Source organism: Bos taurus, chromosome 10 (assembly GCF_002263795.3).
Source record: "Bos taurus isolate L1 Dominette 01449 registration number 42190680 breed Hereford chromosome 10, ARS-UCD2.0, whole genome shotgun sequence".
In the NCBI taxonomy this organism is placed as follows: Eukaryota; Metazoa; Chordata; class Mammalia; order Artiodactyla; family Bovidae; genus Bos; species Bos taurus.
Window position 1 is genome coordinate 13194147 of NC_037337.1, and position 24745 is coordinate 13218891.

General features: G+C 43.4%; 1 protein-coding gene across 2 annotated transcripts in view; it reads left to right on the forward strand.

Annotated features, from left to right (window-relative positions):
- Nucleotides 1-7659: 7659 nt before the first annotated feature.
- DIS3L (DIS3 like exosome 3'-5' exoribonuclease) overlaps nt 7660-24745 on the forward strand; it is a 32313-nt gene continuing 15227 nt past the window's right edge. Inside the window, 6 exon segments of one of the 2 annotated variants that reach the window (NM_001078156.2) lie at nt 7660-7866; nt 9247-9400; nt 18142-18270; nt 20026-20161; nt 22451-22627; nt 24015-24093. In NM_001078156.2, coding sequence (NP_001071624.1) covers nt 9357-9400; nt 18142-18270; nt 20026-20161; nt 22451-22627; nt 24015-24093 — 565 coding nt within the window. In that variant the 5' untranslated portion in view covers nt 7660-7866; nt 9247-9356. 2 annotated transcript variants of the gene reach the window in all.

Below are 24745 nucleotides of genomic sequence, written 5' to 3' on the forward strand. Positions count from 1 at the left end.
TACATGGGTGGTCTCCTAACATCCTCCTATGCTTAGCGTCCTAACACCCAGCAAGAGAAGAGGGGCTACAGTCCTACAGCTGCAAGGAACTGAATTCTGCCAACAACCATGTGAGCTTGAAAGGAGACCCCAAGCTCCCGAAAGGAATCAGCGCGGCTGACATTTTGAGTTCAGTCTTGTGAGATCCTGAGCCAAGAACCTCATTAGGCCATGCCCAGGCTTCTGACTCCAGAAACTGGAAGGTAATAAACAAGTGTCTGGGGACTTCCCTGGTGGTCCAGCGGTTAAGAGTCTGCCTTAATGTAGGAGACATGGGTTCAATCCCTGGTGGGGGAACTAAGATCCCACGTGCTTCAGGGTAACTAAGCTGCACAAGGTGACTAATGAGACCACCCGCCACAGCAAAGTCCCCACGTGCCGAAACTGGGACCCAACACGGCCAAATAAACAGCCACAACTTTAAAAAATAATAAATTAAATAAATAAATAAATGAGTGAAGCTGCTAAATTTTGGTGGGAATTCATTATACAGCAATAGAAACCCAATACAAACAGACATAGGCCTTGCAAGTACAACTTAATTTTAACTTTAATCCAGTGAAATAACTGTATACCATGACTGATACTTCATTGGTAATAATAATCCTACAAGACGGGTGAAAGCAATTTAATCAAATAACCTCAATACAAAAGAATTAAAATGACAAATAGCAATGTTCCTATATTTGCCCGATAAATAGCTATCCACATAACTGAATGAATTTTCTTGTAGTTGGCTTCAAGACTTAAAGGATTTTCTTTTTCTTTCCCGTATTAATCAATGAAGCTTAGTTTCTAATTAATTTTGGAGCATCTGGATCTTTGAGCTCCTTGTATAAAGGTATTGTTTAACGCTAAGGTTATTTGCTGGTTTGGTTCTTGTCTCAAATAATTGGGTTGCATTTTAATGGCAGTATATGAAAGGCAAGGCTCAACGCTCAGATACCAGCACAGAAGGTACTTTATCTGAAGCACCCGCCCCCACAACAAAATCAATGAAACAGCGCCCCTTTGTGGTAGAGGGGCAAAAGTATCCATACGCTAACCTTGCTGAGATACAATGGGCAAGCACAAAATAGATTTCTCTTTAAAAAAAGTAGAAAGAGTTAAGTAGAATATTTTAGAGTAATCATTGCAAACTGGATTATAGGGATTCACGGGGTGTTTAGAGAGCCAAAAGGGAGCCATTGTATCTTCTGGGAAAAGTGAAAATCAAGGATTAACGGCCTTTAACATATAGGAAATTAAATCATCCCTAGTACAAACGGCAAAGCAATGTCAGCAGCAGTTTGTCCTCCAATGACTCTTCCACTAAGATGGAGCACAAATGGAAGTTAGCCGATTCTTCAGATAAATGGGATCATGTTAGACATTTACATGACCCTTTAGAGTCATTGACTCGTTGATACCAATACCCAACAACATCTGTCCTGCTTAGCTGCATTTTGTAATTGAAATCATGAAGGCCCAGGGAAGTTAGGAAAGTAGTGGGGTCACATTTGAAACCCAATGTTTCCAATTCTCTAAACCTAAAATAACTAGGTTTATCCCATGGTCCACTGTAGAGAAGGTACACCATTCTGTGAAAGGCGGCATGGCTGAGTCATTGCTGCCAGGGCTCTGTGTCCAAACTGCTCAGGTTCCAAGGCTGGCTCAAGTCTGTGGCCCTGGGCAATTAGTCAATCCTCCTGTACTTTGGTTTCCTCACTTGCAGAATGCAATTGGTAACAGTATTACAGTCAAGGCATTATTTTGAGGATTAAATGAGAAACACAGGAACGGGGCCTGGCAGCTAGTAAAAGTTTGGGAAACGTTAGCTGTAAGTACAATAGCTGATGCTTCATAGGTTGAGAAGCACTTCAAAAAGCTGCCAACATTTGGGGTTATATCTAAAGACTTCTAGGACTTTCCCAGTGGTCCAGTGGTTAAGAATCCAACTGCCAAAGCAGGAGACACGGGTTCAATCCCTGATCTGGCAAGATGCCACGGGGCAGCTAAGCCCATGTGCCACAACTACTGAAGCTCTTGCACCCTAGAGCCTGCATTCCACCACAAAGAGAAGCCATCACGATGAGTCCCTGCTCACCACAACTAGAGAAAGCCCACGCAGAGCAACAAGGACACGGCACAGCCAAAAAAATAAAATGAAAGAAAGAAAGAAAAGAAGGAAGACTTCTAGGATGTGTATCAGGTATCGACAATGCTAAGTTACATGGAAGAGGTAGACTTTGCATGCAAGCAGAACTTCAACCTTTTCACTTGGCATCCTTCAGTATTGTTGACATGTGTTGCAACAAGCATGTACTGTTGTGATTTTAAATAAGTAAAGAAAGAATATTTCAAAGCCTGCTTCAATAATCCCCTCTAGCCCCGGGATCTCATCATCCAGAATTCCTTTTATACATCTAACCTCCTTGTCCTCTAAGCCCTTTGTAAAGACACCCCGTCCTCTCTAGGCTAACCCTTGGATGAAACCTTTTGATTATAATCCAGTGGTTGCTGATGTCTGCACTCCCGGGGCGCATCTGCAAAAACGGCAGGCAAATGCTATGAACTCTTGCAGCGTAAGCATGCTGGTGCTCAGCCTGAAGAAGTCTGCAGTCAACCACAGTCAGAGATTTCTATCAGCCACAGAGCACTGCAAGCTGTCACAGCATTCTGCTATCTGGGCACCAGGCTGTCCATCTGCACTCAGACTGACAAGGAAAGGAAAAACTGCAAAGAGAAGCACGCTATCAAGCATCCTTCCCAGTGTGGCAATGACATTTAGAACTGCTGGAGAATCCTGGAGCAGCTTCATCAGGACTTTTAGTATCTAGTGAGGAGTTCTGAAATAAATAGGCAAGGCTTCGGCAAGTTCCTTAATCTCCTTTGTAAAGTGGGGCTACGTTACTTAGGATAACACCAGCTGCCATAAGAAGTTTATTTCACTCCTGCAAGAGACTCCTGGGGATGCTCCTGGGGAGGGAAGACAGAACTCTGCTCTGCAGGGACCCACATTCATTCAAAGGGTTGGTGGGTATGCTGTCTTCAGTGCTGACTTTCAGGATCCCCTGGGCTCTGGCATCTGTTCAGGAACAGGAAAGAGGAATATCCACGTGAGGTGTTCAAGGGTCAGGCCTAGAAATGATGCCATTACTTTTGTGGCCACACCTATCTATATGCAAGGAAGGCTGTCACCTGTGTGCCCAGAGGAAAAAAAGGATATGGATTTGGTTAACAGACAGACAGTCTCTGCCACAAGAAATCACATGTAGACCAGCACTGTAAGAGGAGGTGAAACTAGACCTAGAGTAGTCATAGGTACAAGAGTTCAGATGACGGTAGAGCCAACTTCGTGTAAGGGGTTTGAGTTAAGGACACTCAAGCGGTCACCAACACTGCTCACCAGGGGGTTTCAGCGCACCACCTTCAAGCCAAGAGGGAGGAGCTGCACTGCCACCCAAACATCCCACCTCCACCCATTTTCTGACCTGGGATGTGTGGTCATGTGATTAGTTCTGGCCACTAGGCAGAAGAAACATGTGTCACTTCCAGACTGAGCTTTTAATTTCTGACCTAAGGCTGTCTAGAGGCCTTTTTTCCCTCTGCCAGTGAAGAGCAAGAGGGCTTCCCTGGTAGCTCAGTGGTAAAAAATTCTCCTGCCAATGCAGGAGTTTTGGGTTCTATCCCTGGGTTGGGAAGATCCTCTGGAGAAGGAAATGGCAACCCACTCCAGTATTCTTGCCTGGAAAATCAGATGAACAGAGGAGCCTGGTGGGTTACAGTCCATGGGGTTGCAAGAGTCGGACACAACTTAGCGACTAAACAACAAAAATGAACAGCAAATAGTGTTTCAGAGAGGACAGACTCCATCCAGCCTGGGCCCTGGAGAAAATACAGAATGGATCTCACAGGCACCCATGCAACATCTTGCTGTTTTAAGTCATTGGGATTTTTGAAGTTGTATATTACCGCAGCATAACCTAGTTTATTCTGACTGAGAGAGAAACATATTTTCATTCAAGAAGCATCAGATGGTCTGTGAGACAAACAAATCAACAAAAAGGCATTCTTGTCCATTTTAGATCATCAGTTCCAAGAACTAAGGGAGTATGCTTTTGAGAACAAAATTTGTACATTATCATTGCCATGCAAGCCAAAGAAGTGTTTGGCAAGCCTTGGATTATCAACTTTCAATAGAGCCCCAGACATATTCTCTACCTTAAAAAATCACTAGTCCCAATTTAGAGGAAGTTTAAAGTTGTTGTTCAGCCGCTCAGTCGTGTCCAGTTCTTTGCGACCCCATGGACTGCAGTATGCTAGGTTTCCCTGTCCTTCACTATTGTTTTAAATAGTTTAAAGTTACAAAATGCTAAAGAGAGATGTTAAGGACATATAAGAAGTTAAAAAAAAAAAGAAAGAAAGAAAATGGGAGCACTTTGGAGGGAATCATGAGCAGCTGTCAGGAGCGTTTTTACGTAAAGGTCAAATCCTGTTGCGTACCGGGGGTCTCTAGACCTGTCCTCCTGCACTGCTGGTTGCCATACGGGCCCGCCTAGTGCTTTGACCTGGGGACCAGCACTGTGATGTTCTCCTAACTTGTGTTCTTCTGTCTCAGATCTCACTCACATCATCCCACATGCAGATAACTTTACATAAAAATGCAATGAGTGAGGGATCATGACTCTTTTTAATATATTCCCCCAGAGGGACTTCCCTGGTGGCCCAGGGTTAAGACTCCACATTTCCAATGCAGGGGATGAGGGCTCATCCCTAGTCAGGGAACTAAGATCCCGAATGCCTTGCAGCACAGCCAAAAGATAAAAAAATATTAAAAATGACAACAACAAAACATATGTTCTCCTAGAGCAGAGGGCCCCAAAACCACTGCCCCCGCCCCAGGCCACACAGCAGGAGGTGAGGGGTGGAAGAGTGAACAAAGCTTCACCTGTGCTTACAGCTGTTCCCCAAAGCTGTTATTACCCTCTGAGCTCCACCTCCTGTCAGACCAGCAGTGAGACTAGATTCTCATAGGATGCAAACCCGAAAGGTAATGAGGTTGAATCATCCTGAAACCATTCCCCTACCCAGCCACCCCATCCAGCCACACCTCCAGCCCTAGTCAGTGGAAAACTGTCTTCCAAGAAAACTGTCCCTGGTACCAAGAAGGTTCAGACAAGTGCCCTAGAGAAAGTGATCAAACTGGATACTCTAGTTCCGCTCACTTTAGCGTAAAAGGAAGTGCCAATGTTCTTCCACCAGCTGGTTGAGGTGCCTTAACTAGCACTGAACAAGTTGACTATAAACTCCTTAGATATGAGTTGTATTTTATTCATCTGTGAAGAGCACGGTAATTAGTGAGGAGCCTGCTTTGGATTCAGCCAGATTCCAGCTAGGATATTGATTCCATCACTTAATAACTGGATAATCTTGGCCTTGATAAGCTTAACCTCTCTAATCTTGTTTCATCATCTGTAAAATGGGGATAATAATGCCTGACTCCATTGACTTGTTGTGGAAATTAAATGTGACACTTCTTTGTAAAGCTCCTGATGCAGCTCAAAGGTCTTTGTTGAGAGCTTGGAGAAACAGTGGCTTCCATCCAACCAAGAGAGTGTGATCTCAGAAGAGACTGTATTTTATTTCAGTCACTCAGTTGTATCCGACTCTTTGTGACCCCATGGACTGCAGCACACCAAGCTTCCCTGTCCATCACCAACTCCTGGAGCTTGCTCAAACTCATGTACATCAAGTTGGTGATGCCATCCAACCATCTCATCCTCTGTCATCCCCTTCTCCTCCCACCTTCATTCTTTCCCAGCATCAGGGTCTTTTCCAATGAGTCAGTTCTTTGCATCAGGTGGCCAAAGCACTGAAGTTTCAGCTTTAGCATCAGTCCTTCCAATAAATATTCAGGACTGATTTATTTCCTTTACGATTGACTGGTTGGATCTCCTTGTAGTCCAAGGGACTCTCAAAAGTCTCCAACACCACAGTTCAAAAGCTTTGATTCTTTGGTGCTCAACTTTCTTTATACTCCAACTCTCACATCCATACATGACTACTAGAAAAAACATAGCTTTGACTAGATGGACCTTTACTGGCAAAGTAATGCCTCTGCTTTTTAATATTCTATCTAGGTTAGTCATAGCTTTTCTTCCAAGAAGCAAGTGTCTTTTAATTTCATGGCTGCAGTCACCATCTGCAGTCATTTTGAACTGTTTTAGTCTCCATCAAATTTCAAGGAGAATTCCTTTGCCAGAGGCTGCAAATGCTATCATGCTGAGGTTGAATAGATAATGTTTACCTCAAGGGAAAGGACTGGTTTCCATTTTATCTGCATTGTTTGATTTTTATATGAATTAAAAATACATGACATTAAAAATAAATACAGTTTTTTTAAAGGGAAAAAAATGTTGAGTTAGCAGGGTTGCTGGCTTATTTGCTGAATCTTTTAGCTCTTTCAAGGGACAGCAAGAGCAACAAACAGAACATACTAATATTTATCTATATTAATACAAAACACTAATAATTGGGCTTCCCTGGTGGCTCAGCTGTAGAGAATTCATCTACCAAAGCAGGAGATGCGAAAGCAGGGTCAGAAAGATGCCCTGGGGAAGGAAATGGCGACCCACTCTAGTATTCTTGCCTGGAAAATCCCATGGACAGAGGAACCGAGAGAAGCCTGCTGTCTATGGAGTTGCAATGAGTCGGACAGGACTTAGCAACATTTAGTTGCAACAACAAAAAGATAAGTATCCATATTAATAAGGGAGTCCCAATCCTATATGGACCTGAAGGTAGAAACAAAGTACAATAATCCTTCACAGTTGCACCAAATCTTTGCAAGACTTTCGTTTCCTTGTACTGACAGTTTCAACTTCCCATGATTCCACTTATAATTTTTGGATTTTACCATGGTGTGAAAGTAATACCCACTTGGAATTTTTATCTTTTTTGAGCTAATGGCACAAGACACTCTCCTGTGATGCTGTGATGCTCTCCTGTGAGCAGGGGAAGAACAAGTCTAAGCTCCGAGACAACACGGTGATCAGCAGAGTAAACAACCGAAACGCAGGCAACCATTCTGCTTTTCACTTACAGTACAGCATTCAATAAATTACATGAGATATTCAACACTGTCATAAACAGGCTTTGTGTTAGATGTTCCCGCCCAACTCTTGGCCAAAGTAAGTTTTCTGACCAGGTCTAAGATAGGCTGGGTTAAGCTGTGATGTTGGGTGGGTTAGGTGTGTTAAATGGATTTTCAATTTAGATGGGTTTATCGGGACCTGACCCCATCGTCTGTGGAAGACGATCTGTATTATCTTCGGCCCCCTTAAGTCTTTTGCTTGGTTTCCACCCCTCCCAGGCAATTCCACCCCCAGGCAACCGTTAAGGAGGGGAGAAACTGAGGCAGGGTTGGGGGGAGACTGTGAGTCCGGCTAGAACACCCACACCGCGGGCCTCTTGCTGCTCTCAACACCGGGGTTCGGGCCGTTAGGGCGGTTTTCCTTGCGGAGCCCGGAGCGCTCAGGCCGCCTAGGAGGGCCTGCCCGCCTGGAGCTCCGCGGAGACCAGGCCGAGGGGGCGGGCCCGAAGCCTCGGCCTCGCCTCCGCCCGCGCGGCGCTGCGGCTGCCGCTTCCCGGCCGCTCGCGGAGCTGGCGCCTCCCCGGGCCCGGAACTCTGTCCGGGCGCGACCAGCATGCTGCAGAAGCGGGAGAAGGTGCTGCTTCTGAGGACCTTCCACGGCCGGACGCTGCGGATTGTGCGGGAGCATTACCTGCGGCCCAGTGTGCCCTGCAACAGCCCGCTCTGCCCGCAGCCCGCCACCTGCCACAACGGTCAGGGCCCGGGGTGCAGAGGGCTGGGGGCACCGGGAGCCGAGGTCCGGCGGGAGCTGGGTGGCCGGGGCTGGAGCGCGGGGAGCCGAGGCCGGGCAGGAGCTGGAGCTGGGGCGGCGGGGTCGGGGTCGGGGTAGAGCGTCGGCCTTAAGGTGGAAGGGTGCGGCCCAGAGGCGGAGAGCGAGGCCGCAGTGGCGCAGAGTCCGAGGCCCCCGGGCCTCCACCCGCCTCCAGGCATCACCTCCGACCCGGCTGCCGCTCGCACGCAAGGGGCAGGCGGCTTCCAGACCTCCGAGAGCTGGGCCGGTCCATGGCTCCGCGGTCTTTCAACCCCGACTCCCGATTGCTCTGCCCGGGGAAGAGGAAGGGCCGAGGGGCAGGCGCCCCCGCCGCGCAGAGGCCTGGTTTGGGGGCTCTCCGAGGGGCCTGTGGGCGCTGGGGCGTCCGGCCCCCAGGCTCGCGGTGGCGAAACGAGGAGGTCCCGAGCCGTGGGCCCCGCAGTGCGAGTCGGGGCGCTGGAGCAAACGTTGCTGCTGCTTCTCGTTGTACTTTGCTCTGCTCCCCACCACTTTTCTGACCTACCAGCACCGAGGCCTCAGACATTTACCCAGTGGAGAGCGCACTTGACTGTAGGATTTGTGAATCATCTGGGGCGTCGTTGTCTAGGAAGGTCATGGGGAAACTGGATTTGGGTCGGCTGCCCACTACACCTTCCTCCGCTTGATTTCTAGGCTGCTGGGGTGGCCGATTTAACGATGGAGGTTGCAGGTTCTTCCCCGTGGTGGGAGAGGAGCATGGTAGTCCTTTTCAGCGAATATCTGGGATCCTCAGCTTATTATTAAGGCGAACATTTCAGTTACAGCTCGGCTAACCAGCTCCGAGACACAGGCTGGGTGGAAGTCCCACCTCTGCCCTTGCTTGCACTGAGCATCTTTTCTAGTCAATTCAGCCTTCCTGGCCCAAGGAGACTTCTGAGCACGTTCGCAAGCTTGAAACAGAACCGACTTGAAATGCCTGGGCATAAACAAGTGGTTAACATGTTTGTGGTGCCCCACTGGAAAGTGAGTGCAGGTCAATGAGTTAACACAAAAAAAGTTAAATTGTGCTTAGGATTTGCTTGTTTTGTTTTTTGTATTTTAATCTGTCATCTTCTGTCCGACTGGCAACACCATAGACCACACTGAGCTTTTATTTATCATAACTTCAGAAAAATGAAGGTGCTGAATTTAACTCTACCAAAGTGGATTTGTCTTTTAAAAACTTCACAGTGTTGTTAAGATTAGAAGTTGTTCCGCACATGGGGACACCCTGACATTGAAATCATAATAAGCCAGGTTTGCAAACGCTGTCTGATCTCTTCCGTTTTGAATTATGCTTCAGATGGGAAACTCTTGTCTAGTGACGTGACTCATTACATGGTTCCAGATTGGAAAGTCGTTCAAGATTACCTTGAGATCCTTGAGTTTCCTGAGTTGAAGGGAATTGTTTTCATGCAAACGGCTTGTCAAGCTGTGCAGCATCAAAGAGGCCGAAGGTATCTGTTTTGCATTATTTATTTATTTATGGTGCAGGGTTTTTTTCTCCCCTTTACAAAAGGTCCCTTGTTGGAGAGAGAGGGGAGGAATTCATTATTTTCATCAGAAAGGACTTTTTGAACTAATTTGGCATTTTCTTTGCCAGTGAGGAATGCAGTAACATTCTTTTATATTTCTTCTTCAACACCTGGCCCAGAGATCTGACTGTAAATCAATAAACTGCAGTGTCCCCAGGATGTGGGTACTTAAGATTCTTGGCTTTTGGTTTGCAGTTTTATAGTAGCAGACCTATTGCTTACTTCTGGGTGAAAACTGCATATTATTTAATCTTTTTATTTATAGATATATTGTTTCAGAAACGTACATTATTTTCCCCCTGGGAAAAAGGAAGTGTTTTAAAATTTGAGGCTCCTTTATTGGGGAGGCAAATTTCTTTATAAATTCATTTAATCACTTGTGATTTATTCAGTGAAACCAGAATTAACTTGTTTTATTTTTAGACTACTGGTATAACCACGAACCATAGTAATTGTATTTGCTAAACAAAGAATTTCTGGTTGAACTCAGTCTAAAATGCTTGCCTTGTGCGTAAAGGAAGAACAGTTTTTCACCTTTTAAACAAATACACTATAAATGGTTTTGCTTCTTTTATGTTGGGAAAAGATTTATGATTTGAACTTGATGGCTGTGTGGAAACAGCATATTAGAATTATACACCGAACCTCTTAACACCCCAAGTTAAGCAGAAATTATGTTTATTCTTTTTTAAATGTTGTGGTTTCTTCAGACATTGGTAGTAAAAGATGAAGTGTGTTTATTTGTATATGAAAATGATAAGTTGTCCTTATTATATGCTCAATTCAAAAAATATGCATTTACTAGATTGTGTGCAGGTTTTTCAGATAGAATATTTTTATATGAGCTTGAAGTTGATTTTGTTCAGACACAAAGATATAAATGTTTATACGCATCCAGGTTTAAATGCTGCTGTAGGTGTCGTATTTCAATTTCTGCTACTAAAATCAATTTGCTGTTATAGTGTGAGTTGCTAACACACTGCTGAGCCCTTTCAACTTCTGTTTTCTAAAATATTTTTAATATTAAGGATTGTTTTAAAAACCAATTCCTGGGACATTTGAAAGCAAAGAATTGGAATTTAAATAGTCTTTTTTCCTGAACATTTCAAAAGTAGTTAACTTGAAAAATTACTGGTTTTCCATTACTTCACTGTGTCTCTGAATGTACTAAATGTGAAAACAAAAGCTAAAGAGTCATGGAACAGACTCACAGGGTAACACCCTGGTTTTGCCATTTTTGAGCTCCTAGTTCCAGGCCTTCTGAAGTACAAAAAGAAGTCTTGGTCCCTCTCTCAACAAACTTGTCTTGTTGGAGTTAGATGCAAGAAGCAAGAAGGTAATTGTGGCATACCTTACATGGACACATGTAGGATGATTTAATGTGGACTGTGCAAAGTGCAGAAGTGAACATGGGGTGTGGGAGTTGAAAATGCCTTCTGAAGGAAATAGTTTTGAGACTGGTCTCAATTCGGGGAAATGAACCTGACTGATGACGAGGAATGAAAAGCAGCAAAAGGAATCAGCAGGTTTGGGACTTGGTGTTTTATTTACCTGTTAGGCGACCAGGAGGTGTATTCAGGTTGAAACAGCTAAAGGAAGTTACCTAAGCCCTGCTGCTGCTGCTGCTAAGTCGCTTCAGTCGTGTCCGACTCTTCACGACCCCATGGACTGCAGCCTACCAGGCTCCTCCGTCCATGGATTTTCCAGGCAAGAGTACTGGAGTGGGTTGCCATTGCCTTCTCTGACCTAAGCCCTGGAAAGTGTCATATATTAAAAGCTAGCTTTATAGTTGATGACAGCCATTGAATGTGTAAGATTCAGGAGATATGCTTGATTAATTTGGCCTTTGTAAGTGTTACGTGTAAATCACTTGAGTATTTGTATTTAACCAAAGGTGGCCTAGCAGAAGTGGTAAAGAACCCGCCTGCCAATGCAAGAGACATAAGAGATGCAGGTTTGATCCCTGGGTTGGGAAGATCCCCAGGAGGAGGGCATGGCAACCCACTGCAGTACTCTTGCCTGGAGAATCCCATGGACCCAGGAGCCTGGCAGGCTACAGTTGATAGGGTCACACAGAGTGGGACACGACTGAAGTGACTTGGCATGCTTGCGGCCTAGCAGAGGCTCTCTGGTGCTTTGCTTCATTTAATGTTGGGGAAAGTTTTGTTTTTCAGTTCTTCCTTAGAGATTTTTGAGATGCTGGTAAACAATTCATTGTATTTGGCATGCTTTTAGGAACATTATTGCTTAGGAAAGTTTTGTCAAGTGAAAATACCTGGTCTGCTCTAGTGTCTGGAAAAAGGATGCCTTGCTTTCTCTTTTTGACTCCTTCCTAAATGCCATCTGTATAAAATGAGTCTCAGTCTCTTAGTACATAATGTAAGACTGAGATCAAAGTGTTACAGTTGGAAAGTGTTACAGTTTGATGGGGATCAAACTCCCCATCCTATATCAATGTTACTCAACATGAGTAATGTAGTCAACTTTGTTTCTAAAAGAAAAGAAAGTCTCGTGGATACTCAGTGTTAATTTAAATTAAGTTACTTAAATATGTTTCAACATAAATTTAGGTATAAATCCTCATACCTAACTACTTAATGCAACCCTAAACCCAAATCAGACCTTCAAATTAAACAAAGCTACAAAATCAGAAAACTGCAAATGAACATTAATTTAAGGGGACCAATGACACTGTTTTACTGAAATGAAATCACCCGAATTGGGTTTAATAATGGAAAGACACGGCCTCTATTGGAATAGGCAATGGCAACCCACTCCAATATTCTTGCCTGGAAAATTCCATGGACTGAGGAGCCTGGCAGGCTACAGTTCATGGGATTTCAAGGAGTCAGACATGACTGAGCGACTAAGCAATCACACACTGCCTCTGTGTCTATAGACATAGATTCTATATTTAATATGATTTTGTAGTTTGATTTCAATAATATCAATGCAGAAAATGCCTGTTCTCATAAGTATGTTGTACAAAACAGTATGAGGAATGTCAAGTTTTTGATTGGAATAATCACACGCTCTGCCATCTAACAATCCTCAAATGTTTATTTAATGAGGGCTCATGTGATAGCCCTGTAAGGCTGACATTTATTCATGTGTTAAGGTGTTCATTTGAGAGATTCTATGTGTCAGAGCTGTGCTAGCACTGAGGATACGGTGGAGAACAAAAGCAGACGTGCTCTTGATGGGGAGACAGGCAGTAATGGATGCTCAGAAACAGATGGGGGAATGCGGCTGTGACAGGCATGCTGAGGCATGGGACTTGGCTCAGGAGAGCCCAGACTAGGCGCCGGAGGAAAAGCTTTCCTGAGTGAGAGGCCTGTGTTGAGCTCTGAGGGGTGTGTGAGTCCCAGGCAAAGAAAGGAGAAAAGCTTTCCGGGCAAGGAAACTGTGCCGTGCAAGGTTGGGGGACGGAGTACGTGGAGAAGGAGGGAGGAGAGGCCCTGGGCTGGACTAAGATAGGGCCCATGGGCCTCAGGGATGTGGCGAAGGGTTTTGAGCAAGGGGGATAACATGATCGGATTCCAATTTTGAAAAGATTACTGGGCCAGTGGAAAAGAGGCTTGGCGAAAAGAAGAGGAGGCACTTGCTTTAGTTCACATGAGAGATGTGGCTAACTTAGAGACAGGGAGAGAAATAGACTTTTCTAAGAGCTGTTTAGTAGTTAAGATCCATAGAACTTTGTAAATATATAACAGATTGAAAACATGTCCACACAAAAACTTGGAGACAGATGTTCATAAGAGCTGTATTCATAATAGCCAAACTATGGGAACAGCCCAAATGTCCAGCTAGTGATAATGATTCCACGAAAGGTGTTTTAACCATACAATGAAATATTATTCAGCCATAACAAGGAATGAATTAGTGATAAATGCTACAACACGGACTTGAAAATATTATGCAAAGTGAAAGAATCAAGCCACACACATGGAAATCCTATATTGTATGATTCCATTTATATAAAATGCCTAGAATAAAATGCCTATAAAATGCTTAGAATAGGTAAATCCAAGAGATGAAAAGTAGGTTAGTAGTTGCCAGGGGCTGAGTCAAAGGGAATGGGAAGTGACTGCTTGATGGGTATAAGTTTCTTTGGGGGCTGATAAAAATGGAATTAGATAATGGTAATGGTTACATAACTCTGGGACTATACTAAAAACCATTGAATTGTACATCTTAAAAGGGTGAATTTTATGCATCATATCTCAATAAAGCAACTGTTTTTAAAAAAGATCTATAGGGTTTAGTAATGGATTTATGTAAGTGAGATAAGGGAGAAGGTAGTGTCAAGAATGACACTAAGGTTTCTGGCTTATGTAACCCGATACAGAGGGGGAACACTAGAGGAGGTCAGGTGTGGGAAGGTAGAGGTCTTGAGTTTGAGGTGTCTTTGAGGCTTCCAACAGGGCAGGCCCTGACACCAAATGGCATTGCAGCTAGAAGCCTGGTCCAAATTATGCTCCATTTAAAATGTTTTAAGAATATCACCTAATGCAGGCAAATACTGCTTGATTCCACTTATACGAGGTACCTAGTATAGTCAAATTCACAATCAGAAAGTACATTGATAGATACCAGGGGCGGGGAGAGGAGAATGGGCAGTTAGTGTATAATGGGGACAGAGTTTCAGTTTAGGAAGGTGAATAATTTGGGAGATGGATGATGGATGAGAGTTGCACAGGTTGAATGTACTTTGTGTCACTAAACTATAAGTTAAGTCTGGTTAAGATACTATGTTTTATATTATATGACTTTTACCACAGTAAAAAAATAAAATAAAAAAGAAAGAATACAACCTAATATAAATGGAAATAGAAATTTTTGAAATTCTTGTAGAAAGCTTAGGGACCTCTGAAAGCAAGTCTAGGAGACCTCACCCCAGTTCTGCAAAAACTGAAGAAATGCAGCCTTGAGTACGGAGCCCACTTCCTTGTACATCTCCCATTGATTGTATGACACCCACTTCTAATCCCCAGAGAGAGGAGTCAGCAGGGGAAGGCATGTTGCATCTGCAGATAAGATCACTATTGAATAAAAATAGAAAAAAAAATCAATCTAGAAAAGGTAAGTTTTGCTGTCCCCTGAGAAACTGTCTGTAGATAATGGAGATTTTTAGAAAACACTTGAGCCAGACTAGGAAACTAGGGTTTTTCTGTAAGACTGGAAGTTTTTTAATTTTTTTGTACTTGACTATTTGAAACTCTTGTCCTGTCATTCAGGCCAGATTTGTTTAAGGCACTATGATGATCTCTGCTGGCTCCCTGCAGGATGCTCATATATCTCATTCCATCATGTGCGCCACCAGCCCTGACTAGCAAAAAATACGACTGTATTCGATGGATATGCTATGAAATTATAAGCATAAACCCACATGCCTACAAGAGCACTGGACTGTCACACTCAGAGTGATTCGCTGTTTGTCTCCTGCTTTCTCCATTAATATTCTCGTGCCATTTGTTCATTTGTTTTATCTGGCTGATAGGTAGCTGACAAATGGACGCACACTCGAAAAGTCTACGGGAAATATTTGGGAGTAGAACTTCAAATTGAGAAAATTCTTTTTTCTAAGTGATAGGTTTTGCTAAACATTGGCAAGGATTGTCATTACGCTTATTTGGTGGTAAACCCCCCTGGGTCTGGCTTGTGGAACATCAGGTGTTTGGAGAGGACTGGATTCGAGAAGCCCCACGTTTAGGGTACGGGTGTGCTGACCAATGCAGTGATGTGTGCGAAGCCTAGCGAAAGAGCAACTGGGTTCTGAAATGTCAGAGTTTGTCCCAGGGCATTTGTGTCTTGTATTTGGTTCACTGTTGCAACGGGTTGTGAGTTCATTGACTCATTTGCAGACATTTTTTGAGCACCTGCTGTGGGTTAAGTGCTAGAGATATAAGGAGAAAGCGTGCTGTCTGCTCCCTCGAGCCTTCTGTCCCCTCTCTTTCCTCCCTGGGGCCCTTTGTCTACTTACTGCTCACCCATCCTTCAGGTCTGTCCCCTCCCTCCTGGATGCCTTCCTCTTCCCTCCTGGGTTCCCATCACACCCTGCACATTGCCTGAATGATGCTAAAGCTGAAACTCCAGTACTTTGGCCACCTCATGCGAAGAGTTGACTCATTGGAAAAGACTCTGATGCTGGGAAGGATTGGGGGCAGGAGGAGAAGGGGACGACAGAGGATGAGATGGCTGGATGGCATCACTGACTCGATGGACGTGAGTCTGAGTGAACTCTGGGAGTTGGTGATGGACAGGGAGGCCTGGCGTGCTGCGATTCATGGGGTCGCAAAGAGTCGGACACGACTGAGCGACTGATCTGATCTGATCTGATCCCACTGAAATGGGTTGTTCTATCTTTTTTTGTGGTTTTATTTTGTTTTGACAATTAGTGTAGCTATTTTTTTTAATCACAGTAAAATATATATAACATAAAATGTACCCCTATCTAAGTATACTGTTTGGTAGCATTGAATACATTGACACTGTTGTAACAACCTGCCTTCAGAACTTTTTCATCTCCCCAAACTGAAACCCACTAAATGTTAATTCCCCGTCTCCCTCCCCCAAGACCCACACCCCCCAACACAACACACAACCACCGTCCCACTTTCTGTCTCTGTGTATTTGGCTCCTCAGGGAAATACATATAAGTGTAATCATCCAATACTTGTCCTTTTGTGACCGGCTTGTTTCACTCAGCATAATGTCTTCAAGGGTCATCTGTGCTGAAGAATATGTCAGAGCTTCCCTTCTAAGGCTGAGTAACAGTCCGTGGTATGTATATACCACGTTTTGTTCGTCCACCCATTCCTCTGTAGACACTTGGGCTGGTTCTACCTTTTAGCTAATATGAATAATGTTGTTATGAACAGGGGTGTGCAAATATCTCTTTGAGACGCTGCTTTCAGTTCTTCGAGGTCTGTACCCAGAAGTGAATTGCTGGGACATGTGGTAGTTCTAGTTTTGACTTTTTTTTTCTTTTTTTTTTTTTGAGGAATGGATGGTTATGTTGCGTTCACCATGAGCAGGACCATTTTGCAGGTGAAGGGCTGCATCAGGGACATCTAGATGGTTCCCTGAGGGCCCTCAGCAGAGCACAGAGAAGGAGTTTGCCAACTGCAAGCTGTTTAGTCTGGTACAGTGCAGCCAGTACCTGTACTGAACTCAGGTGCTTTATTAGGGATGTGGCCAAAGGGAGCAAAAAACTGGAAGAGATCAGGAAAAACAGGCAATAGTTTTCAGTATTTTCTCTGAATTAATAAATTTCAGATGTTTATAAAACCTCTTCTAGAATTTTTTATTGCTTAACAAGAAAAGTACTCATTTAAAAAATTCATGCATGACAGAAATGTGTGAAGCAGAAAGTGAAAGTCCTTGCCTAACCACCTGGTAAGGAGGGTCTGGGTCTTGCTAGCACAGTGATGGAGACTCCTCTGTGCATATTCTCAGAGGCTGTGAAAAATGATTTTAAGTGTATCTTTGTGAAAGTGGGAAAATTATAAATTTAATATGTTCTAGGCATTTCCAGGGGAAAGGGGCAGCTTTTGTTTACACAAGTGGAATTCTATGAAGGAAAGCTACCATTCACATAAATGAAGCTGAATCCTTTTGTTCATTAGGACAGTTTTATAAGTTGTAGTTACCTAATGATCCTTTTTGCTGTTGATTCCTTTTAAAGTGGCTCAAAATTAGAATTACTAAGAAAGTAAAATGTGTTTCTTGCTTTCCAATGAAGTGTTGAGATGATACAGATTTGATAGCATTTATTTAGAGGAAAAAAGTTAAAGTTCTGCCTTTGCTTTATTGAAAAGACTCATTTTTAAACATCCATGGTGGCAGGCTGGTGCTAGGAATGCAAGCACACAAATTTTATTATATTACATGCCAGTCATCTACCTTGGATAATTTATATGTTAATTTAACATCTGATTTAATATTAATCCATTTTAAAATAAATAATTGATTTCCTTTAAAATAATTGTGAATATTATATATTTCATATTACCAAGACAATTGAAAAGCACCTTCTTAGAAACTGACTTAAATGAGACTTTACATTTTATTTGCTTTACATTTATTTGAGATTAACAGGAAGATCTCCTGATGGGGAAAAACCTTAAAACTTTCAGTTAGTTGTCTGACAGATGAAGCTAGCCTTCATTCATGTAAATGGTGTGGCTGCATCAATAAAATTCACAGATAAATCCCCAAACTTACCTTATATGCCTTTTCCAGGTCTGCCAGCAAAAAATAAAATGTATTAAAACCCAATGCCACTTATGGAATAAAGTGAAGTATAAAAATACAGCTCTAAACTCTACTTGCCTCTGTGAGCCTTTGACTAAGGGGCTACATGAGGCAAGGTCGTATAATTACATAATAAACAGCCAGAGGTCTCAGAAAGGGAAAGGGATGTAGAGGAATGTAACTGATCCGTGAACTAACTACTGAGGCTCTGCCCACGCCCATTCCGGCAGGTTGGAGAAACCAGCGCAAGCGCACTGCACACACTAAGGCCTATAAATGAGCGTGTCTTGGGTTTTAAATAATCAGTCTTTCACTCTAAAATACCTCATCTTTTCTGAACCTTAGCAAGAGCTGGCAGGAGATGAGTACATGCTACGTGAGATTTATTCTTCTTCTCTGTGTCACAGACAGTATAATAAATTGCGAAATCTCCTAAAGGATGCGCGTCATGACTGTGTCCTCTTCGCTAATGAATTCCAGCAGTCCTGCTATCTCCCTCGGGAGAGAGGGGAGTCCATGGAGAAGTGGCAGAGCAGGTATGGCCCTGAATAACAGCTAGGTGTCCACCCTATCAGCTTCTTTCATTTCCCTATCATTGGTTATTTGGGAGTTGATCTAAATATAACGCCAGAACAAACCAACAGTTATTCTGGAACTGTGATTAATACTGAAATGCTTAATGTGTCTATATTCTAGAGATGTCATTTGAATACAATTTTAGAAATTGTAATTAAGGAGATACAGGTGCCTAGAGTAAGTTTGCCCCAGGCCCCTAAAGGCTAATAGGATCCGGAAGTCACAGCTTTAATGCAAGTGTGTGTGTGTGCGTGTGTGTGTGTGGCAGGGAGAGGTCCTACTTTTAAGCTAAGATCATCTCACTTTCTCTGGTTTAAGTTGCTTTAATATCCCCATCAGCCTTACTAAACTGAAACTCATAGTTTAATTCTAGTCAAGCTGTTTTAGGAAGTGGGGGGTCATAGTTGAGTCCACCTAAATGCAGAGCCCTGAAGCAAGGATTTGGGAGATGAGTTGTTTGTGTGAGAAGCAATTCCCAGAAGCAGGAGTGAGGAACTGGGGAGAGTGATGCAGAGAAGGAGGGAAAGCAGTAAAGGATGTGTTGCTGCTGAGGGAAACTGAGGCTCCGTCTGCTGGGAACCTTTAAAAAAGCATGCAGAGCATGCCCCAGAAGTCACCTCCAAGGGCGGAGGCGAAGTCACCTCCAAGGGCGGAGGCGAAGGCACTTAGGTACCACTCTAGCTGAGGGTCATCCCCTGAGGGTGTTAACTCCAGTCAGCGGGCCCTTGAGAAGGGACGGAACCATCACCCCCACCTCAGCTGAAGCCAGAGGCAGCCTTAGGGCGCAGGTGCTGGGCACACATAGCTTCTGCCACACTCTTCTGTAGAAGGCAAAAGAGACTGTAGTTTTAAAATAGCTTTGCCATACAAAATATTTACATAATTTTTCCTTATAATTCTTTGTCTGTGTAGCCATTAAATATTTAAATTCTCTAAAGCAAAATAAGCACTGATATATACTGAGTCTTTAATGGACTGAGTTCCCACAGGGCTCCACAGCAGAAAGGGAAAAGCAAATCTCTTCCTAGATTGGGTCACGTGTGAGGACTCACGCTTACTAACTACACAACCTTGCACGCAGTCAGTACTTAGTGAATATTTTTTAATTCTAGAACTAAAGGAACCTTGCATAGCATCTTCATTTGCAGAAAGGGAGACAGATGCCTACAGAAACTGACTTTTCAAGTCCATCCACTTCATCAGAAACATGATCCTTTCTTGAATACATCTCCAGACCTAGACTCCATTTTCAATTCAGATTCTCCTCACGAGGATTTTCAGACGTTTCACGTGGTACCATGTTGGATTCTGTCTTTACTGGGTTATGATCTTCAGCTTCTTGCATCCAGCCTACTTTTTCTCTTAGCCAAAGGCTTGTTTGTGGTGCTGTATGGTTCATCTGTCCAATTAAAAGGTGTTAGTGGTGGCAGAGCCTCATGGCTTCTAGGCCATATCAAGAAATGGATGAGGTTGCTGTGGTACTTGGATTTCTTAGAGAACAAGAGATCTCAAGCACTTTCTGATTCTTCTTTTTCTCCCCCAGAGTACCCAATCCAGGATATGTTTATAATGGGTGCTCAGGAAGTATGTGGTGAATGAATGAATGGTTGTCTGTATAAACCAAAGGGGAGCAGACTGAAAGCCACGTATGACGTTCTGATCAGGAGCTTGAGTGTGTCTGCCTTGGGAGGGCTCACGTGCCCCTTGCTTCCTAGGAGCATCTACAATGCCGCCGCTTGGTACTACCACCACTGCCAGGATAGGATGCCCATCGTTATGGTGACAGAAGATGAAGAGGCAATTCAGCAGTATGGAAGTGAAACGGGAGGAGTGTTTGTGATTTCCTTCAAGGTATTTCCAGCTGGGGTGTGTGTGTGTGTGTGTGTTCACTTCCACAGTGGTACCCCTAAGGCTCTGGATCCCTTTGGCAGTACAGAAAAGGGAAAATAAAGAATGAAGACTTTAAAGAAGTTCCGCGTCTTTATCACTCTCCACCTAATTAATCTTATCTTTGGCAAATTTGGGCAAACTCCCTGTGACTGTAAGGCCTACAGTTTCTAAGACTGCAGACCAGTAAATCCCTATTGACAGTGAACACATGTTTAGAGTCATAACAATAATACTAGTAGTAATGACGATAGGTTGAATCTTATAAAACTGCCAACATTCTGTTGTCTTTGACTTACAAAAAGGCAGTTTTACATGGTTCTACCTAAAACTAATAGCCAGCATTTATCTATGGCAGGCACTGTTCTGAGTGTATTATTTCATTTAGTTCTAACAACAACCCTTTGAGACAGGTGTTAGTATCCCCATTTTATTGGTGAGGAAACAGAAAGGCTAAAGCAGCTTGCCCAAGGTCACAGAGAGAGAGGGATAGAACTGGGGTGAGAACCCAGGCAGTCAGACTCCAAAGCTCTTAATCACTAAGCTCTGTTGACTCCAAAACCGTTTTGCTGAATATACACAAAACATCGTTTTAAAGGCCAATCTTCTTTTTCTACTATTCACACTTCTTCACTTGTGACCTTGGGCGCGGGTCAGTAAGAGTAAAGGAAGGGGTGACCTGTGATATTACTTCTGTGAAGGCTGTTGGACCAGCTTGGTGTCCATGTAACAGCAGCATTATCAGTGACTGTTTTTTGAGCTTTCTGACCAACACAGTTCTCCTATTTCTTAGGTACCTTTTTGGAGAATAGGATGCCTGTTAATCTCTCAAGAGATTACTGGTCACTTCTGCCTGCCCAGTTGGTCGATCAGGTTTCAATGGTGAATATTGTTTTTTGATTCAGAAACTAGAATGAGGCCCTCCATTACCTGTGTCAGTTTACAGAACATCTAGTTGGATTTTGAATTGTAGATCCTATAAAGGTTCCCATGTGCATGTATTGCTAAAGATTTGCCAATAGAATTTTCTTGGCCCTGCTATAAAGAAAAAGTGTTCCAACATGCCAGAAAAATCCAGGGGCGCTGGATATTAATGGCAGTGTCACTTATTTTTTCTGTTGCAATACATCATGTCTTGTTCCTGCAGAGGACAGTTGACTAAAATTACGTTTTTCTACTTTTTGTGAAAATTACTTTTCTCTGTAGCCCAGTAGCATAGTACAGTTTGATTTTGTATAGCATTTCCTAAGCAAACTGTGTGACCGAGGGCTTTACAGCAGTGTATGATAGCAGAGAAAAAGAGATACTATGAAGTTCAGATGAGCAGGAAGCCCAGAATTTTCTGTGGAGACTTGAAGGTAGATTGGAAGGAGTGAGGACAATAAATTCCTCTTGAAGAAGTGAAGGCATGTAGCCTGGACACGGGAAGTAGATGAAGCGCAGGCAACCTCACCACACCAGTCTCCTCTGGGTGGTGACCTTGGTGTCTTTTCTAGGGCCTCTCTGCAAGTTACACCAAGAAGTACAATAATATTCAGTAATATTCTACTTGGAAGCGACCCTGACACTTGTTTGGGAATTATGTTTCATACCAGGTCGTCACATTGATAGAGCATCCCCACAAGTGTCTCCACATGAAAATTGTGACTATATCTGTATAGTCACAAAAGAAGATGTGGTCCTCAGGGAGCTTATGAGGCTGGAAAGCCTAACACCAAAGAACAGAAACCTCTTTCCTTCCCTCCTCTCTGCTCATCTGAGATTGCCTATAGGTTGAAGGAGGGGAGACTCTGCCTTATTATACTCTACTCCTCACCATTTTTTGCCAGGTTATTTAGATTTCTTATTAATCTCAAATATTTCAAGATTTTTTAAACAGTGCACATGTAGGAGCTTTTCCTCTCCATTCACTGGGGGCTGTTACCTGCAGCAATGAGATCCCTGTAAAGACAGGCAGCCCGGACGTGTGCACATACTTGCTTGTTTGTGGAGAGTGAGGGAGATCTGAAAATGCAGAGTGATCGGGGGTAGAAGCATTCCATGGTAGGAACAGCCTCCCTGCGGTTCCTTGGGCAAGGCTGCCAGGATTAATGAGATGGTATAAAATGAACTGGTAGCATGAGGTTTGGGAGGGTACTGCCCATTTAACCCCTCTTCAAAACCGCATGCCAGCAGTTCCTGTTCGGGAGTTTTCGTAATGCTGCTATAACAGAATCTTTATCTTCTGATCATGTTTCTCTTGGTTAAATGCAGAACTACCTGGACAATTTTTGGCCTGATTTAAAGGCCGCCCATGAGCTCTGTGAGTCTATCCTTCAGTCTCGACGAGAAAGAGAGAATGAGAGTCAGGAGAGCCATGGGAAGGAGTACCCAGAACACGTACCCCTGGAAGTGCTAGAAGCCGGCATCAAGTCTGGGCGCTACATCCAGGTGAGGGTGGTGATGGAGAATCGGCACGGGACCAACCAGTGTGTTTCCTGCTCTTCTTTATTTGGCTCCTGTCCCAGGCCTCTGATTTCAAAGGCTGTCAGCGAGATGGTCTCAGTAAGTCAGAGTCGCCAGTGTTCCAGGTGACGTGGGAGTCCCCTCCGTAGGCATCAGCCTTGGGTTTGGAGCCGCTCTCTAGTGTTCTTAGTTAGGTTACACACTAAGCATCACACAGGTAGCCTTTCAATGCCTCCCGTGGGCTTCCCAGGTGGCACTAGAGGTCAAAGAACCACCTGCAAATGTAAGAGATGTAAGAGATGCTGGTTTGATCCCTGGATCGGGAAGATCCCTGGAGAAGGACATGGCAACCCACTCCACTATTCTTGCCTGGAGGATCCCATGGACAGAGGAGCCTGGTGGGCTACAGGTCATAGCATGCACAGAAACAGACACGACTTAGCACGCATGTCACTGGGAAAGAGAATGTATTTTTGCATTAAGGTGTGGAGGTTTGGCAGAATTGTAAACTTGTTGAAATTGGACTTCCTCATGCCTTTCCCATTTTCCTGCCCCTTTCAAGTGTGTCTGTGTGTTATCTCAGGACCCAGGACCCAGATACTATCAGGGTCTTGAGAGGAAATCAAAATTATTATTCAGATTTCAACAGCTCTGTGTGCTTTACTCTGTGTGTGCATGTGTGCACACATGCAGTTTAATCACATGTGTAAATTGTGTATTTACCACCACAGTCAAGATACAGAACTATTCTACCGTCGATTTTACATATAGATTTTTACATAGATTTAGGTTGAACCTACCACACTAAACTCCCTCCCTAAAGTGTAGGGTTTTTTTTATTATTTATTTATTTGTGGGATCTTTGATCCTTGTTGTGACACGTGAGATTGTTAGTTGTGACATGTGAACTCTCAGTTGTATGTGGGATCTAGCTCCCTGACCAGGATTTGAACCCAGGCCCCCCTGCACTGGGAGCAAGGAGTCTTCGTCACTGGACCATCAGGGAAGTCCCTGAATGTGGGGGTTTAAGCACTATATCTGTTGGAGAGGCTAATGCTTCCGATTGGTAATGAAGTTTACAGCATTCCGGAGGATATTTTGGGGAAGAAGATATTTTAAAGACTGCTCATCACTTAGGTAAGATAAATCGTCACACTTGCAACGCTTGGTACAGCTAAGAGTAGGTCAAAATGAAGGTACATTCTCCAGAGAAAATAAACATTGGTGATGAATTATTATTATTATTCCTAAAGAAAGGGATCATAAACCTTATAAGAATATAATGGGGATATTTTCATAAAACTTTTGAGCTATACCTTTTGGAGGTTAAAACAGACAGAAAAGAAGCTTTTCATATTGATTTTGATTTTAGGGAACTCTGAATGTCAACAAACACAGAGCACAAATAGAAGCTTTTGTTCGACTTCAAGGAGCCAGCAGTAAAGATTCAGGTTCAGTATAAACCTTACATAAATTTCCATACTGCTTTTTTATTCTGATATTACAGACTGAAGAAAGCAAAGTTGAAATTGTCACTTCATACGTGCCGTGTCAGATATCCTCACATACACTGGTTGTGTGGAATCATGGGCTTTTTTTTTTTTTTCTTCCCTATCCTTTTTGTCTATAATTTCTGATTTTTTGGTAATAACTCTAAAAAATGGTAATAGCTACCATTTTATTGGGTGCTTATTATGTATCAGATACTATTCTAAGCACTTAAAGTAGGTATTGTAAAATAAATAAATAAATAAATAAAGTAGGTATTGTTATTGTTTACTGCCTTCTACACATGAAGAAATTTAACGACAGAGAAGCAAAGTAACTGTCCCAGGATGGTGCACGCGGTAAGCAGTGGGGCTGAACCTGTGAGGTTTTAAGACATAGTCCTGTGCTGCATCACTGAGCTAATATATTGCCTCATTGGAGTCTTTTAAAAAGTAACATAGATGAAAAAAAAGTGTGACTAAATTGTATCATAATAGAGTGTACTGTTAGATCTGCAATGACAGGGTGAGGCTGGAGGAGGGTGAGAAGCAATGGCTTTCTCCGGGCTTCTGCTCGTCAGGCTTCTAGTTCTGCAATATCTGCAGTTCAGCAGCC